Source organism: Triplophysa dalaica, chromosome 23 (assembly GCF_015846415.1).
Source record: "Triplophysa dalaica isolate WHDGS20190420 chromosome 23, ASM1584641v1, whole genome shotgun sequence".
In the NCBI taxonomy this organism is placed as follows: Eukaryota; Metazoa; Chordata; class Actinopteri; order Cypriniformes; family Nemacheilidae; genus Triplophysa; species Triplophysa dalaica.
In genome coordinates, this window is record NC_079564.1 from 2,086,415 (window position 1) to 2,102,545 (window position 16,131).

Genomic DNA, 16,131 nt, shown 5'->3' on the forward strand with positions numbered 1-16,131 from the left:
TTTATTCCATTTATCTCAATGAGAGAAAAGGCCCAGCTTAACTAAATTGACCCGATAGTCAACTCAAGAGGTCTCTATAGTGAAAACCCATTCTAGTTATGAAAAGGATTCGGTGCTCAGGCTAAGATGGGGCAAAGGATCATCGAAGATTGTATTTTAAAACATGTGCGGCGTATTGGCAACCACATCTATGTCAAACATCAGCCTTGTCTCTCTGTCACGAACACCTTTGGCTCATATTTATTCCATCTTTCAGACCATTTGAATACTGTTGCCTTATATCAATGCAATGAAGAAAAAAGCAGAAGCTTTTTATCCCCGCTGGAAATTGCGCTGACTGCCGGGGTTTAAAAATAACCTCATTTATTCTGATTAAGAATAATCAGGTTTCATGCTCTCTGTAAATGAGTAACAGTGGAACCAATGTTTCATTGTAATCACCAGGAATCATCACGGTGATTACGAGAAATCTGAAGAAAAAAATGTTTATTTGCACGCCAAAGCGCCTAAACCACTGGCAGTGCTCCACTATTCATTTGTACGGGTGTGTCTGTGCATGCCCGCCCGCACTTCTGGATAACGTGCGTTGCCACATCCATTGACATAAGGGGTGATGATCCCATGAGGCATTGCAACATATGGTTGTGTATGCGTGCGCAGTAACTCAGTGTACAGGCGTTTTTATAATGCATTCAGGAGATATCCTTACATCTGTTCTGGAATTTATATCCTTGCCTCATATATTTACTGCAAAAAATATGAATCCGTTTTAATCCTTTTTCTCTTCTCACAGGTGACATCTAACCGTGCGGCCCAGCTCGCGGCCGGGGACACACAGACCCAGAGTCATGGCAGTACCCTGCTGTCCGATTCCCAGCAGCCCACTGCAGCGTCCGGTTCGGGCCTGTACTACTCCAGCTCCACTCTACCTGCCCAGCGCATCAGCTCGCCCATGAACTCAATGCAGACCGCGGCAGCAGGCGGATCCCCTACCAAACTGCAGCGTCTGGGTTCGGCCTCCGACACGCCCGGATACGCCACCACCCAGCGCCTGCCCTCCTCTTCCTCATCCGCCTCCCCTAAGCCTTCACCTGGGAGACTTGCGAAATCCTATAGCAGTAGTTCACCTATCAATGCGGTGGGCATCGGAGGATCACCCGGCGCGCACACTTTGGGCTCTCCTATACGGCTAGTGTCTCCGGCTAATAACGCGTCGCCCATCTCCCAGCAGCTGCAGTCGGCAGGAGTGTCAACGTACGCCACTCTCACGCCCACCAAAAGACTCGTGCACTCATCTGATCAGTATAAGATATCCCACGATCTGTACGCAACGGCTACTTTACAGAGACCTGGCAGTCTTGCTGGTGAGTAACAGATTTTGAGCTGGCTTTTGCTGGGCAACTGAGATTTTGGGGTCATAGCAATGACATACATTGTATGAGGGCATGTGTTGGAACTTGCTTGCGTGGAATATTTTAGAAAAACGGTACAATTATATTTTTTGCTGTAATAAGAGGAAGTTTGTAGTAACAAAGTACGCAAGTATACAGTTGAGCACAGTGTTGATCTAATGGGTCAAATCACCCAAAAGCGAAAATTCCATCATCATTTACTCACCCTCATGTCATGCCAAACTTGTATGGCTTTCTTTCTTCTGCAGAACACAAAAGAAGATATTTTGAAGAACGTTAACAATGGCTCCCATTGACATTCATCGTACGAACACAAAACTGCTGAGACATTTCTCAAAATATCTTCCTTTTTGTTCAACTGAAGACAGAAAGTCAATTTTAACAGATTTTTTTCTTTTAGAGGAGGCTGGGGCAATATATTTTGACTGTTTTAAACTTAAGGGCTGTTCACACAAGAAGTGACAAAGCGTCCAGCCGTCCCTTATTTAAAAGAGAGCTTGCAGTTTGAGGTGAGCTCAGAAAGTATAGCTCATGTTATTTATCAACTTACTATTGAACCTTGTGAACGGATTTAGATGTCTGCTTTCCATTTGAAACACGTTTGAGAGATTATTTCATCTTTGCTTGTGTTCCTATATGCTTGCATTTATTGCTTTTTCCACGTCTACCACTCGAGCATACTCAAGTTGTTCCGCATTTGTAGCTTGATTGCCTCTGACATTGAGAGCAAGACAACAAAAAACATCAAAGTAAGAAAATCAATGACTTTTTCATTGGCAAAAAACTCACGGGAAGCTAGTAAATAAGCATTGCAGACAGCAAAATCTGATGCATGTATTAGTTTTCACATAGGAAACACCAAGGGAATGGTATTTGTTTCTCATGCATGCTTTCTTTACTTCTATCTCACTGATCCACACAGTCCCTTAAAGTGACAGTTCACCCAAGAATATAAATTCTGTCATCGTTCGCTCACCCTCGTGTCACTTCATACCTGTATAAATGTCTTTGTTCCGTCAAACACATAGAAAGATATTTGTAAGAATGTTAGCAATTTTCAGTTCTGTGACATCATCCACTACCATAGTAGGGGAAAAAATATTGTATATTTTGTTGTTCTGTTGAACACAAAATGAGATATTTTGAAGAATTTAGGAGCACATTCAGTTCTGGGACCCCTTTGACTACAATTGCAGTCAATGATGTCACAGAATTGAAAATTGCTAACATTCTTCCAAATATCTTCCTCTGTGTTCATCAAAACAAATTTATACAGGTATGAAGTGACACAAGGTGAGCGAACGATGACAGAATTTATATTCTTGGGTGAACTGTCACTTTAAGTCTGAGGACTAGAGATATTCCTTGAAGAAAGGCAGTTGTTTGATATAAAGACTTGTCTTCTATCTACAGCGAGACATCAAAGAGATGCAATACACTGTAAGGTGTAACAATTAAACCATTCAATCATTTACTGTGTGGCAATGGATGTAATTAGTGTTGCAATTTTTAACGTTTAACTTGTTTGGAAACGCTCAGAGTACTTTGAGAAATTGATCGATGTTTATCGTTTAATAGCTTTATTAATTGCTTTAACCTTACAACCTTCTCAGCTTTTATTTATGGCAATGTTACTCTTGTACACAACAGCTCTGCTTCTATTAAATGAGAACATCCCACAATGCACTTCTTAGATCATCCAAATCATTGTGTACCCAACAAACAAAAACAATATCTTGAGCAAGCATTGTTTAGAGACCTCACACAATAGGTCAGAAAGATCATGGGTGGGTTTAAATCCGGGACCTCAATCAAACCCGCCACACAATTGGGAAACAGTTGACCGGTGCCATTGAGCTCCCATTCAGTGCTTGCTCAGTCATCACCTGGATTCTGCTCGTCTCCTTGATGAAAGTCATTCAGAAGCCACACGACACCTTCACCGGTATCCGTACAGTGGGAATCCTCACCCTCTCCCACCACGGGTGAAAAAAAGGAGGGCATTGCAGCGCACCAGCATGCTAACCGAAGACGAATTCGGTTTGAAGGCAATTACGTAGCAGAGTTTTTGCAAGGCTTCCCTGATTTCTCAAGGGTATTTGGTGAGCTTGTCTTTCATGATGTAGCATTTGGAGGGAATCTTGGCGAGAGGCTGATGATGTGTGTCATTAAACCTGGAGGCCTCGCGAGAGAGAGTTGGAGAGGAAGCAAAGGCTTTTAGTAAGAATGGATGGAGTTATGAAAACTGTGATGGAGTTTCCTAGTGAGTGTGCTGTTCAGGGCTGTTCTGGAGCAGTACAGAAACATGTGGTTTGGAGGAAAATAGGGTTGTCAAACGATTAATCGTGATTAATCGCATCAGAATAAAAATTTGTGTTTACATAGTACAGTATATGTCTATGTACTGTGCATATTGTATGTATAAATATAAACACGTGCCATATATACATATTTAGGAAATATTTACATGTATTTATTTATATTTTCCAATCATTCAAATTATATAAAAGTGTTGATTCTTTTTTTTTTTTCATAGCTATATGCTTGAATGTGTATGTGTTAATAAGTACACAATTATTATGCACAGTACACAGATATATATATATTATGTAAACACAAACTTTTATTCTGGATGCAATTAATCGTGATTAATCGTTTGAAGCATCTTGAAACACCTTATTTTCCCATCTGACGTTAGACAGGATGTTTAAATGATGTTCATCTGAAGCAAGAAGCTCTTCCAGAAGTCAACACAAAACAGGCTTTGGAAATGTAGACCTTTTTAGAGTCCTGAGGGAGAGACCATTTGCAGAACTAGTTTGTATTTTCTTAGTAGACTTAAATAATTTGTTTCTATAATAATATTAGTATAATCATAATAATCAACATCCTCATCATAATGAACTATTGTAATCACAAATCCACATAAAACAGTTCAATTACCCGTGGGCTGTTCATGGTTACTAAGCGTTGTAGCAACTTAACAGAGAATTCAAATTACGTTCAGTCTCTATGCGTGTATATCAGCTTTTCCATAGCAGTTTTGTACACGGCTAGTCTACAGCAGGAGAAACAGAGCTACACTTCATATGATGCTGGATCCAACACTACATGGCACCTGTCAAATTCTCTAACCTTAAAACAGCGAACGGGTAACACAATACACAGCAAATCCTATGTTTAGTTGCCTGAAGTGCTATTAACACTCACGTGTGAGAAGTGGAGAGGTACTCTTGTCTGAGCTGTACCCACATGTGCAAACCTATTTATTCAGCCAGCTTTATCCAAGGCTTGTGGATTTCTCTTTTAGTTGTGATGTTTCATCATTAGGCGGATGGGGAGTCGTGAGGGAAGACTGAACGGATGTTACACGTGTTTGCCAGCTTGCTGCTACAGGGAATGTTTTTTTCTGTTTTGTTTTACTTTGCATAGATGAGCACTGAATTATCCGTCCAAATTCAGAGTTTCGCCACTGAATCGGCTGTGAAAAGCAGTGGAACACGCTGCTTTGAGGCTATTACTGTTTAGACAGAATGTCGTTCACGTGTCCGTCTCTCTCTATCTCCTCTCACTGTTCCTAAAATGTCTCACCTCATCTTAACGTCTGTCGTTCTGTCTGGCAGTTTATTAACATTGGTCTGGTGATTTATAATCCGCACATTAAAGCTTTTTTCATTACGGGGTTCAAACCCCTGACCGTTGTGTTGCTAACGTAGTGCTTCCACCTCAGTCCATTTTAAACAAGCCCTTGTTTTGTTTGGTTACCAACATTCTTCGAAATAGCTTTAAATGCAAAAAAAGAAAGTGAATCTCTACTCTCTCTCCCTCTTTCTGAGATTATAATTCATGCATGAAAGGGTAAACAGCCCCATGATGTAAAATAAAAAAATTTGCCCACCCTGTCTTTAAATCTCGTTTTAGTATTGATTTGATGCCTGTACTGTAAGTAATACACATGTTTTATGTATATTTACATTTACATTTAGGCATTTGGCAGAGGCTTTTATCCAAAGTGACTTACATTGCTTTATACCATGCATTTTACATGGGTATTTGCAATCCCCTGGGATTGAACCCACAACCTTGTGTTGTTAACGCAATGCTCTTACCACTGAGCTACAGGACAGCTGAATCTGAATCCCATGCATCTTTCCTTGAGGAAAATGTAACTTGTGAAAGTTCTGCTCTGGATATTCAATTATTGCGCTGGATCCCGATGGATCTTCTCAGAACACTCAAGAAATCAGATTAGGGATCAGAGGCGTTTGCCTGCCCGACACTGATAAGGTGATTACACGTGGTGCTCTCTCTATCTATTATTTACCAAACATTTGCACAATTATGTGTACCTGGGACGCAGTGTAACAAAACAGCTCTGCTATTGCGGTGGTTGGAGGATTATCAAAATACCCATTCGTCTTTTGCTCTTGCTGTTTAGTATCGTTGTCATTCAATGAAAAGATCCTCACATCCTAAATAGCATCCAATACTGAACCACAGTGACTGGAAAGATATGGATGTGTCTGGACGAGTGGGTGTGTGGTGTCCCTGTAGGCCGAGATGTGGATCAATGTGTGTGTGAGTGAACGCCGAGCACCGATCCCTTGCCTTCCTTCTTAAAGTTCATAAACATTATCTTTTCACGCTTTCCCTCTTGCTCTCCGGAGAGCCTGGGATGCGCTCTTCATCCGTGATGGAGGAGAGTATTGACAAATACGTTCTCAGATGCTTCTGACAGGTTTTGATAGGCGACTGGTACATTGGTACATTTTGGGATCGGCGTAATGATCCCAGTTCATGTAATTACACGGCTGCGTTGCTGTCGGTCATTCGTAAGGGATGCAGTTTGCAGTTCAAGTAATTAAAAACCTTGTAAGCCCTAACAGATATTTGGGATTTTGTGCCTCTCGCAGGATCTCGAGGTTCCTACAGCGGCCAGCACGCCCACCTGGCCCCCGAACTGAGGCCCCTGCAGTCCCCCGAGCATCACATTGACCCTATATATGAGGATAGAGTATATCAGAAACTCCCGATGAGAAGTCTGAGCCAGAGTCAGGGAGAAGCGCTCCCTCCAGGACATACTGGAGCCTACCGGAATAACACAGGTAACGTTTGCTGTACGCACGCCGCTTGTTTATGTAATTCTGCACGTGTTTGTGTCTGTGTGGTAAAGTGTGTCGATCCCCAAGTACCCAACGTCTAGGATTCTGCCGGAGAGCCAAATCCTTAGAGAGCGTTTATCCCTATCGGACACGGTTTTTGCTGGCAGAGAGATGACCTCATTAGAATTAATCTTGGGGTTGGAAAAGATCCGACGTTGTGTGTTTGTATGTGCGTCGTGTGTCTGCGTTTTCACTTCAAGGGTTTGGCGTGTCTAAACGTATCACAATGAAGCACCTCAACAGTCTTTTTTTTCAATTAGCGTATTGTTGTCTTATCTTGATTTTGGGTCAGGTGTGGCATGTTAATCTGGTTAGTGTCGCTCCAGTGCAGAAACATTCCCACGTCCTCCGCTGTCACCTGGCTCAACCCCACAGATAAAATCTATATGGTCTGTTTAATTGGGGTCCATGGCGGTAATTTCGGACACTTGCTGTGGTTTTTCAGTGACCTTTAAGAAGTGAGGCTTAGAAAGGACCCCCGGGATGTCATTCCTTTTCAAAATTGTTGCCGCTGCTTAATGGTACACCAGCATCAGCAGACGGTTGAAAATGACTCTCTCTCTCTTTCCCTCTTTCTCCTTTGGCTTTCCCTGCTGCGAGCACTCACATATCACAGCCCTTTATTTGTTCGCCCTTAAAATGTTAGTGTTTTAAAAGACAATGGAGCGCATTTTCTTGTTTAGATAAACAAAACGCAACAAGCATGCTCGCCCGTTATGTGTCTTTGCTACACAATTAAACAAGTAGATGAAGCAATTAAATCAGTGTCATTGCAGGAGTTTTCCGGCCAAGGGAAAGGTCGTGAAGATGTGAGACATCCATAAGGGTGCCAGTGGCCGTGTGGCTTCATTATTTAAACTAAAGCTGTTTTCACGGTTAAGGAACTGAATAAGAACCTGCGCTATATAATACATTCTTTATCCCTGTTCGAGAACGTTGATTAAAGTGGTAGTATTCCTTAAATGTCAATTCTGTTCTCATTTCCTGCCCAAATTTCATTTGCATACACTCTTTAAAATACAGGCACTTAAAAGGCCTGGCGATGCCATAGAAGAACCATTTTTGGTTCCACAAAGAACCATTCAGTCACAGGTTCTTTAAAGGAACATCTCTTTCTTACTTTTTATAATCTGAAGAACCTTTTTTCGCCACAAAGAACCTGTTGTGAAACAGATCCAAAAAGGTTCTTCTATGGTACAGAAAACCCTTTGTAGCACCTTTTTTATAGTGTATAAGATTCAGTAATATTTTGACATCATCTTTGGCTTTTACTGTATATATGTTAATGTATATATTTTTTAAAGGTATACTTGACCTAAAAATAAAACTTTATCATTTATTTACCTTACTGCTGTTCAAAGCCTGTGTATACTGTAACTCTTTATTCTGTAAAGAAGGTATTTTGAGAAATGTCTCAGTAGTTTTGTGAGCTTGCAGTGACGGGAAATGGGGTTCATTGTTGTTCGGTTACCAATATTCTTTAAAATATCTTCCTGCAGAAGAAAGATCGTAAAGGTTTGAAATGACATGAAGGTGACTAAATACTGAAGGATTTTTTGGGGTGAACCGTGCTTTTAAAATCTAGTTGAAGTTGGTAAAATCCACAAATGAATAGAACGCCTAATGCTGAAGTTAAAATAATTGAAAGATATCAGGTATAAATGTATATTAAGAAGGAGATCAAATATTAGCCTGTTCCGAGAACTGTTAAAATATACAAATATAGGCAGCCATATGTTCTACGTGCTCTGCTTTTTTCACTTTTCTTCTTATTTGCACATTTTCATGACAGATCATTGATAGTCATACAGAACCGAAGCACTGCAGTTGCACCCTGATTGTAAAGAGGGAGCAGTTTTTAGCTCTGAAACTTCATGATAGCGTTCAGAATAAAATTGAGATGCCTAACATTGCTACGCTAACAAAGCGGCTTGTGTGTGAGCCCTTGTGTGATCAAGGTCGACTCACAGATGAAGTTCCTGAGAGTGAAGCAGTCGTTTATGAAAGGTCGCTAATGAGGATCCATGCAAGCTTACGTTTGAAGCTCATCGCCTGCTCTCATTGACCTCCGTTTTCTTGCTGTTGTCCTGTTCTGCTCACTAAGGGGCTCATCGGTCTATGGTTGAAGTGTAGACACTGTTCTCTTTAAAAAAGATCGTTCATTAAAGGGATAGTTCACCCAAAAATGTAAATGATGGCATAATTTGCTCAACCTCCTGTCATTCCGAACTTGACTTTATTTCTTCTACAGATCACAATAGAAGATATTTTGAAGAATGTTGGTAACCAAACAGCAATTGGTTTCCATTGTATGAACACAAGGCCTTTCAGTCATTTCTTAAAATATCTTCTTTTGTGTTTCACAGAAGATCCATATACAGGTGCTATATAATTTGAATAATGAGAGATTTGTATTTTGGGGTGAACTATCCCTTTGAAGATAAAGGGAAAGAGATATTTATGGTCATATTTTTGGGGACTGGGACGGACGACATTGTTTTGGAAGGCTGTCTTGTCTAACATCCCCGGGAGGAAATGACACAAACAATCAGAGTGTTTTTAGGCTGACACCATCATGCGAAGATTAGAGAGAGTGAGGTGGACCGCTGGGCAGTTTTCTTCTCTTAAATTTTCTGTAGTCTTGCACTTTGGGGGGAAAACGTAGCACTGCAGGTATTTTGTCTTTGGTGCAGTGCTCTCCGTGATGACTTTTGTGCACACGAGAAAAGGACTGTGCTATTTCATCAACATTCTATAAAAAAATATATTTTTTTCAAGATTACAGTAGGTACAAAATACCAGGCGTCCAGGAACGTGTCCGGATCATAAAAAAATAAGAAATTGTACTTTACATAAAGAAAAAAGCCCAATATTAGAAACCATTTGTTTCGTTGTTACATTATTTTTATACATTTTCCTCCAAGGATACATTACTTTAATGCAAAAATTCGTTAAAAAAATTTGTTAAAATACTTGGAGAATATATCCATTTAGCATTTGGGCAATTCCAATGTTCTGGACGTGACATTTTGTGTTATGGATGTGACATAAAAATGCTCAGAGAATGAATTTGTTACGATTATATTGAACCATCTGTTTATATTTTACTCAACCCTCGTTGATAGAGTATACACATGGGAGACGATAAACTTTGTAGGATTTCTGTGAAATAAAATGCACAATCCTGACGCAAAAATACCCAATGAATGGAGAAGGGATGCCTCTTTATAGAACATGAAATAGCTACTTTATATTCATTTTCATGTATCAATTAATGAGGAGTATGTAAAGTTATGGATGTGACAATCCTGAAAATGGCTCTTTATCTGACAAGAAAATAAAAAAAATGCTTCACAAATTTGAAGAGAGATACATGGGTATTTGAGCCACCAAATGTTAAAATCTGTGCTGTTAAAAACATATTTTTTTCGTAGTCAGGTTAACATTTCCACGGAATTGCCCATTTGTTGTACTGTGTACCTGAATAATTTAGGAAATAATACAAATTGTTGTAGACAAAAGGCACGGAAGTCACAAAACAAAAAATGCCTCTGCGTGACTTGATTCCTACTCAATATGAAATTTAATGGTTTAAATGTAGTTTCAGGATTATATTTGACATGTTCTTGACAGGTGTAATAAGATTCATCCTAACAGTTCAATATTTTAACATAATCATCAAATATGAAGCCGGCATTAACACAAAAACAACATTATTACAGTACATTGATTCCCTTTATTGCTGATTTTCCAAGAGTATATTATTCATCACAAGTCCGCCTGTCCGGGAAACTGGTATAATCTTGCGCAGAGCTCCAGATAATATGAATATGATTAAGCTCCTCACAACCTTTCATTCTGCTGCAGAAGCCCTCATACATTTGCGGCTCTGAAATTCAAACTTCATAAAGTTAATTAGGCTTTGTGCGAGAGGAACGGCGAGAACAGCATATACTGTTAAAAATGTGCTGAAAAGACTCATTTTGGAACCGAACGAGGAATTAACCCAAGCTTGAGGGAAGTGCTATATCAAATGGGGCTTTTCAGTTCACATCGGCTGCACTTTTGCAAGGAGAGAGAGAGAGAGAGAGAGAGAGAGAGAGAAAGAGAGAGAGAGAGAGAATGTGGCTTTGCCATTACCAAAACACTGTGGCTTTGCCATATCTCATGGAATTCCATCATAAAGGATGACTAATATGACACAAAAGGGGGCTAATTATGCCTATTCTTATCTTAACTCAATCTGTTTTACATGTAAAAAGAATGAGCTGCGATACCCCAATGAGAGCTGCCGGGGGGCTTCAGAAGGGAAGAATGGAACAGAGGCTGGCCTTGATTTTACCTCGCCGAATACTCAAGCCTCCATTCGAGAGTCTAAAGCGGCACTTGAGGAGTTTTGTCATCGCTCAACCATCGCGTGGGGAATGTTTGGATCTCTAAGCACTTCCACCATCACTTGAGTTGTGTTTACTGCGCTGTGTCATGTGACTCGCCAGCTATTAAATCAATTTAAATGTTAACCTCCAAGGAAATCATTGTTATCAGACCATTAAAATACAGTCATTTCATCTCGCCCACTGAGCTGCAACCTGACCTCCTTTTCCCATGTCGTTCTGGCATCTTTAATACCTGTGCATTTTACGAAGTAATGACATTTGCGTTTTCGCTGAGCTTTCAGGATCCGTTAATTGCTCAAGGTACACAGCATATGTATCATTTATGGAGATCAGCTTTAAATTCCCCATTGAGATGCTCGGTTTAACTTGCAGTATCTGAATTTAGTAGCCTGTTCCAGATATACTGTATAATCGGACATCATAAACAAGCTAAGGTGCTAAAATAGTTCTGCTCGGGCTGGTCTTTAGGGATTTCCTCTTCATAAGACACACAAGAGAAGTGAGTCACAAGGGAGCAGCTCTTAAAGCACTGGTCTCGCTGGTGAGAGAGTTCTGCAGCATAAAAACTGAATTTGTAAACATACAGAATCAACTTCAGTCTGGGTGCTGAATAAAATAGAAGGTTGCACGCTGGTTTTACATCCGGGATTTTGAATGTGTCGTGTTTATGTTAAAAAGTTTAAACCTTGCCGATAAACCAACGCCTGTATAATCCAAAGGGTCTTTATTATAGCGGCTGATTAACATTTCACTAATATTTGGTTTTGAATTCAGACAGAAGTTAAGTTGAGCTGTAATATATTTTTTAAGGAAGTAACACCTGTGAAGTAATATGTTCTGAAAGATATATTTCTCAAACTAATTCTGCTGTGTATTGAGTACAGAATTAATGTGGCCAGATTTCATGGAGGATCTGCAGTTGTAGGTAATTAAATGGTGCAGCAAGTCATATATATATATATAAATATATATGTGTGTGCGTGCGTGTAAAACATGTTAAGAAATAATAATACGTTAGAGATTAGTATAGTTTTCTTGGCAGAAGTTTGATTCTCATTCAAATTCTGGCTAAACTAAAGTATAGGCAGATAACTAAACAACAATATTTGATTAGAATTTGATGTCTTATTATCTTGCAACTTCAAAACAAATGAAAACAATATTAGCATGCAATAAAGAGAAATCACAAGTTGACAAGCAACAGGACAAGATAAAAGTGCAATTAAAGTGCAAACATTGTAAGAAATAATATAGCTGCAAGCAGCAGTTACAGGGTCAAGCCCTTCAACGGCACAAAGGGAATTTTGTCAAGACTACTGTCGTCAAATATTTAAATAATAGCAATGAAGTTGGCGGAATGAAACTGTTCTGGGCAAACTCTATGCCTGTCCTTACAGCCTTGCGTTGACAGAGCAGGAGTGCAGCAACACATGTCCCCCCATCTGGGGAACCAAAACAGTTCATAAGGCATAACAGGTGGGTTTTGCATGCGGCACGATTAAACAGCTGATAAGGTGCAAAGAAAGGCAACTTAAATAGGATGCAGTCTTGTATGTGTTGTATGACTATTGCTTAACGTTGATTAGCTGCACCTGGTGTGATCAGCTTGACTCACGTGACCAGCCAGAATTGATGCTACCCATGATGTACAAGTCGACCTTTCTGATGCTGAGTTTTTGAAAAGCAGATTTAAAAACACTCGGAAAGCTTTTCGAACACAATATAATATTCTCCACCTATTAGAAGGGCTTTGAGATGTCGGTCCTCTTATGCATGCTGTTGTGCCGAATGTCCTCTAGACATCACTATATTCATACATATTAAAATAAGACATTAACAATGACATTAAGACAATATTTTTAAGCAGTTTCATTATAGACCTTACTACATAGCATTTTTAGCACAGCTTGAATTGACAATTGTATTTTGATTTACCAGCATCCTGAAGTGGAGCCGTTTGCTTTATAAGAAGAAATAAAGCACTCTAGCAGGTAGAATAGCAGACGCGATATAACAGATTCACAATTGAATCTGAACTGCTCAGACAGCCCATGAAATTGCAGCGCATTAGCACTGCACACAACAGCTAAAGCGCGTCATATAATTTTATCCAAAATACATGGTTGTCTCTATCGGAAAATCCTGGGTATTATGTTTTATGGATAAACACTGCCTTGTGTCATTCTTGGCTATATTGAATTGCTAGAATGAAATTTGCTTCATGCCAACATTTGATGCTTAGGTTGTGTAGCAGTCAGATGTCCCTCTTCAAATACAGCTAGTATCTCTTTTATTGTATTGCAGATATTTTCTGCACGTCAAGTGGCAGTGCAACAAATCATTTCTCTAATATGTTTCTGTTGAATGGGCGTGACCTTTATCGGGCTGTAATTTCACGCAGAGGCAAAAAAATGCTAGGCAACGCAGCCTTGCAAAAAAAGAAAGGGGAGTTTGTTTACGATCATATTATAGTGGAGCAGAGAACAGAATCTAATGATGCCGACCCTAAGGAAGTGCTGGTTCTCTTGATTCCTATCTGAAAGGTCAGGTAATTTAAAAGAACAGGCTATTATGCAACCTATAGAATATTCAAAGCCTCTGTGCAAGAGAAGATTAGAAACCTGGTATAGAGTTGAAGAGGGAGGGGTGTGTGTTTGATGTGATTTATGAGAAACCAGGTAGAAGATTGAGTTTCATATTCACCTTCTGTGCTGAAAAATGCACTTAGTAATGTCAAGTCTCTTTCATGTGGGTCTTGATTTTTTTTGTCTCATATTTTAAGCGCATCCTAAAGTAATAAAAACATAGGGCTTGTAGTCTTCATACACCTTTGAAGACAAACTGTAGTTATGTATATAATATTGCATTTCTGTCAATAGATCCTCCAGAAAATTGCACACAACACCTTTACATTTTTTTTTTTTTGAAGGATGCAGCAATTATGTTTTGCATTGTTTCATTGCAACATAACATTTCAATTACCTTACAGAAATAAATGACGAGTTTAATTTATGAAGCTTTTTTTGGGCACAAAATATAGTATAAGTTAGTATATAGTCAGTTTTGATGTTAAGTAAAAAGGAATGTAACAGTGGTGCTTTGCTTCGGGATAGTTCTCCCCAAAATAAAAATTCTGTCAATCTCTTGTAATTTCTTCAGCAGAACACAAATGGAGATATTTTGAAGCGACTGCATTCACTTCTATTGTATAGCACAAAACCAATGCAACTCAATGGGTACTGTGGCTGTTTGGTTGCCAACATTCTTAAAAATATCCTCTTTTTTGTACTGCAGAAGAAAGAACTGGGCCGTGCCTGCACTTTTCTCCATATAATGTATCATCTTTTTGCCATGTGGAAGAAATGGCGAAGTGATGGTTGTTATTCAAAAGTGTTCTTTAAACCGGCTTAATGAAAGAACATGTACAGTGTCACAGAAAGCAGAACATTGTAAAATAGCTTAGTTCACTCGACAATTACACCAACAAACCTTGTTGTCTGGAAATAGCAGAACTCACTGAAGCACATTATCAGCCCTCTTCAACAGCTTCTGCACCAAATTAATAAGAGAAAGTGTCAACGTTTCAGCCAGGATGGTAAACACACAATGTGACTCCAGGGAGGAGTTTTTACCAACCATTGCACAAGACTTTGTGTAATTCTCAACAATGATCCTTCAAAGTCTCACTATATGAATATAGTCGAAATTAATCGCCACTGGTATGAAAAACCATCCTCGATAGCTATTAGTCTGATCCCAAGAGTAGTTTGCGTATAAAGCCGTACAGAGATGTATTGGGTTGACGCTAGAACTGACCGTTAAATTGTCTCGCAGATGGAAAAGCTTGAGAATCCTACCGCGAGTTAATAAACACCTGCTTTATTGTAAGACACGGAACCCTTTATAGGGCCATTTATCATTTTATACAGAAAATATATGCAGTCTCATATTTGCCAGTTATTACCTTCTGCACTCGTGTTGTTTACAATAGGCCATGACAAGTAATAGATATGAGACGAGTCGAAGTTGTCGAGATTTTATGCAAGATGTTTTCCGCCTCGCACTTTGTGCCGCCATGTGGGTTTGTGCGTGTTTTTATCTCACACGAAAGCCCTTGTCCATGTAGTTCTGTGTGAGGTCACGTAATAAACACCCTTTCTGATAAGATAAGCTAATAGAATCTAAAGGTCACTCTCCACTGTGGCGGAGTGGCAGCACCTCATAACCATAAAGTCTATTCGGCGGCTCGGTTCAATGGGGCGAACAGGTTTGTTTAGGGGAGTTCACCAGGAATGAATTAGTGTCGTTCATTCTGACGATTGTTTTATTGGGAAGTTATGCAAATAAGCAAATGTGGCCATAAAATGTGTGCTTTTCACAGGCTGTAATACAACAACATTGATTATAAAAGGAAAATAGAGAAGCTCAACATATGAGCTCAATGACATAATGGTGTTGTGTTTGTGCTGAAAGTAATGTGTGTGTTTACATACAACGCTGTGTTATTTCAGGCTTAAAGCTTCATTTTAGTCCAATTTTATGTGATAAATTACTGTGTGCAGACTTGTTGAATTCATCCCATTGTGTCATTAAACCTATTACATTGTAAAAGTCTGTCAAGAAGAAATAGATACGCATTGCAGTTCATTATTTCATTACCACATAGTTAATTAAAACGTAGCTCTATTTGACTCTTTCACGGTGTCACTGAGACTATTTTATCCGTCGAGATTGCGTAAAGATTGCACACGACGCATTGCTTTTAATTACATACCTTTTTTATCGAATTACTATGTTTTGTCAGAAAACTGAGTAATGACATACGGATAGGTTTTCACTTGCTTAAAGGTGCAATTTGTAAGGATTTTGCAGTTAAATATCCAGAAACCACTGGGCTAGTGTTATACATTTTGTTACTTGAATACTTACAACATCTCAAATGTTTCCAACTACTTGTAAATCGTGAGAAAATCACCATTCTAAACAGTGACATGGGGGAGTGCAGTCGCCTGTCAATGGCGTCATATCCGCATTCCCCTTTGTTACCGTCTTTCATGACGTAGAAACCGCATGACAACAGTGTCGTGGACCAAAATTATAAAACTTTACCTCATCAACTAATATGATTTCTCCTTCTTGTCTGATTGATGGCTATCAGTG

The 16,131-nt window shown here is 39.4% G+C and overlaps 1 protein-coding gene across 4 annotated transcripts in view; it reads left to right on the forward strand.

Annotated features, from left to right (window-relative positions):
- Nucleotides 1-16,131, forward strand: part of ctnnd2a (catenin (cadherin-associated protein), delta 2a) — a 211,702-nt gene that overhangs the window by 111,563 nt on the left and 84,008 nt on the right. For 3 of the 4 annotated variants that reach the window (XM_056737780.1, XM_056737779.1, XM_056737783.1), the window contains 2 exons: nt 794-1,364; nt 6,326-6,517. In XM_056737780.1, the coding sequence (XP_056593758.1) occupies nt 794-1,364; nt 6,326-6,517 (763 nt within the window). The remainder of the gene's footprint in view (nt 1-793; nt 1,365-6,325; nt 6,518-16,131) is intronic. The other variant, XM_056737781.1, reaches the window with a different exon arrangement.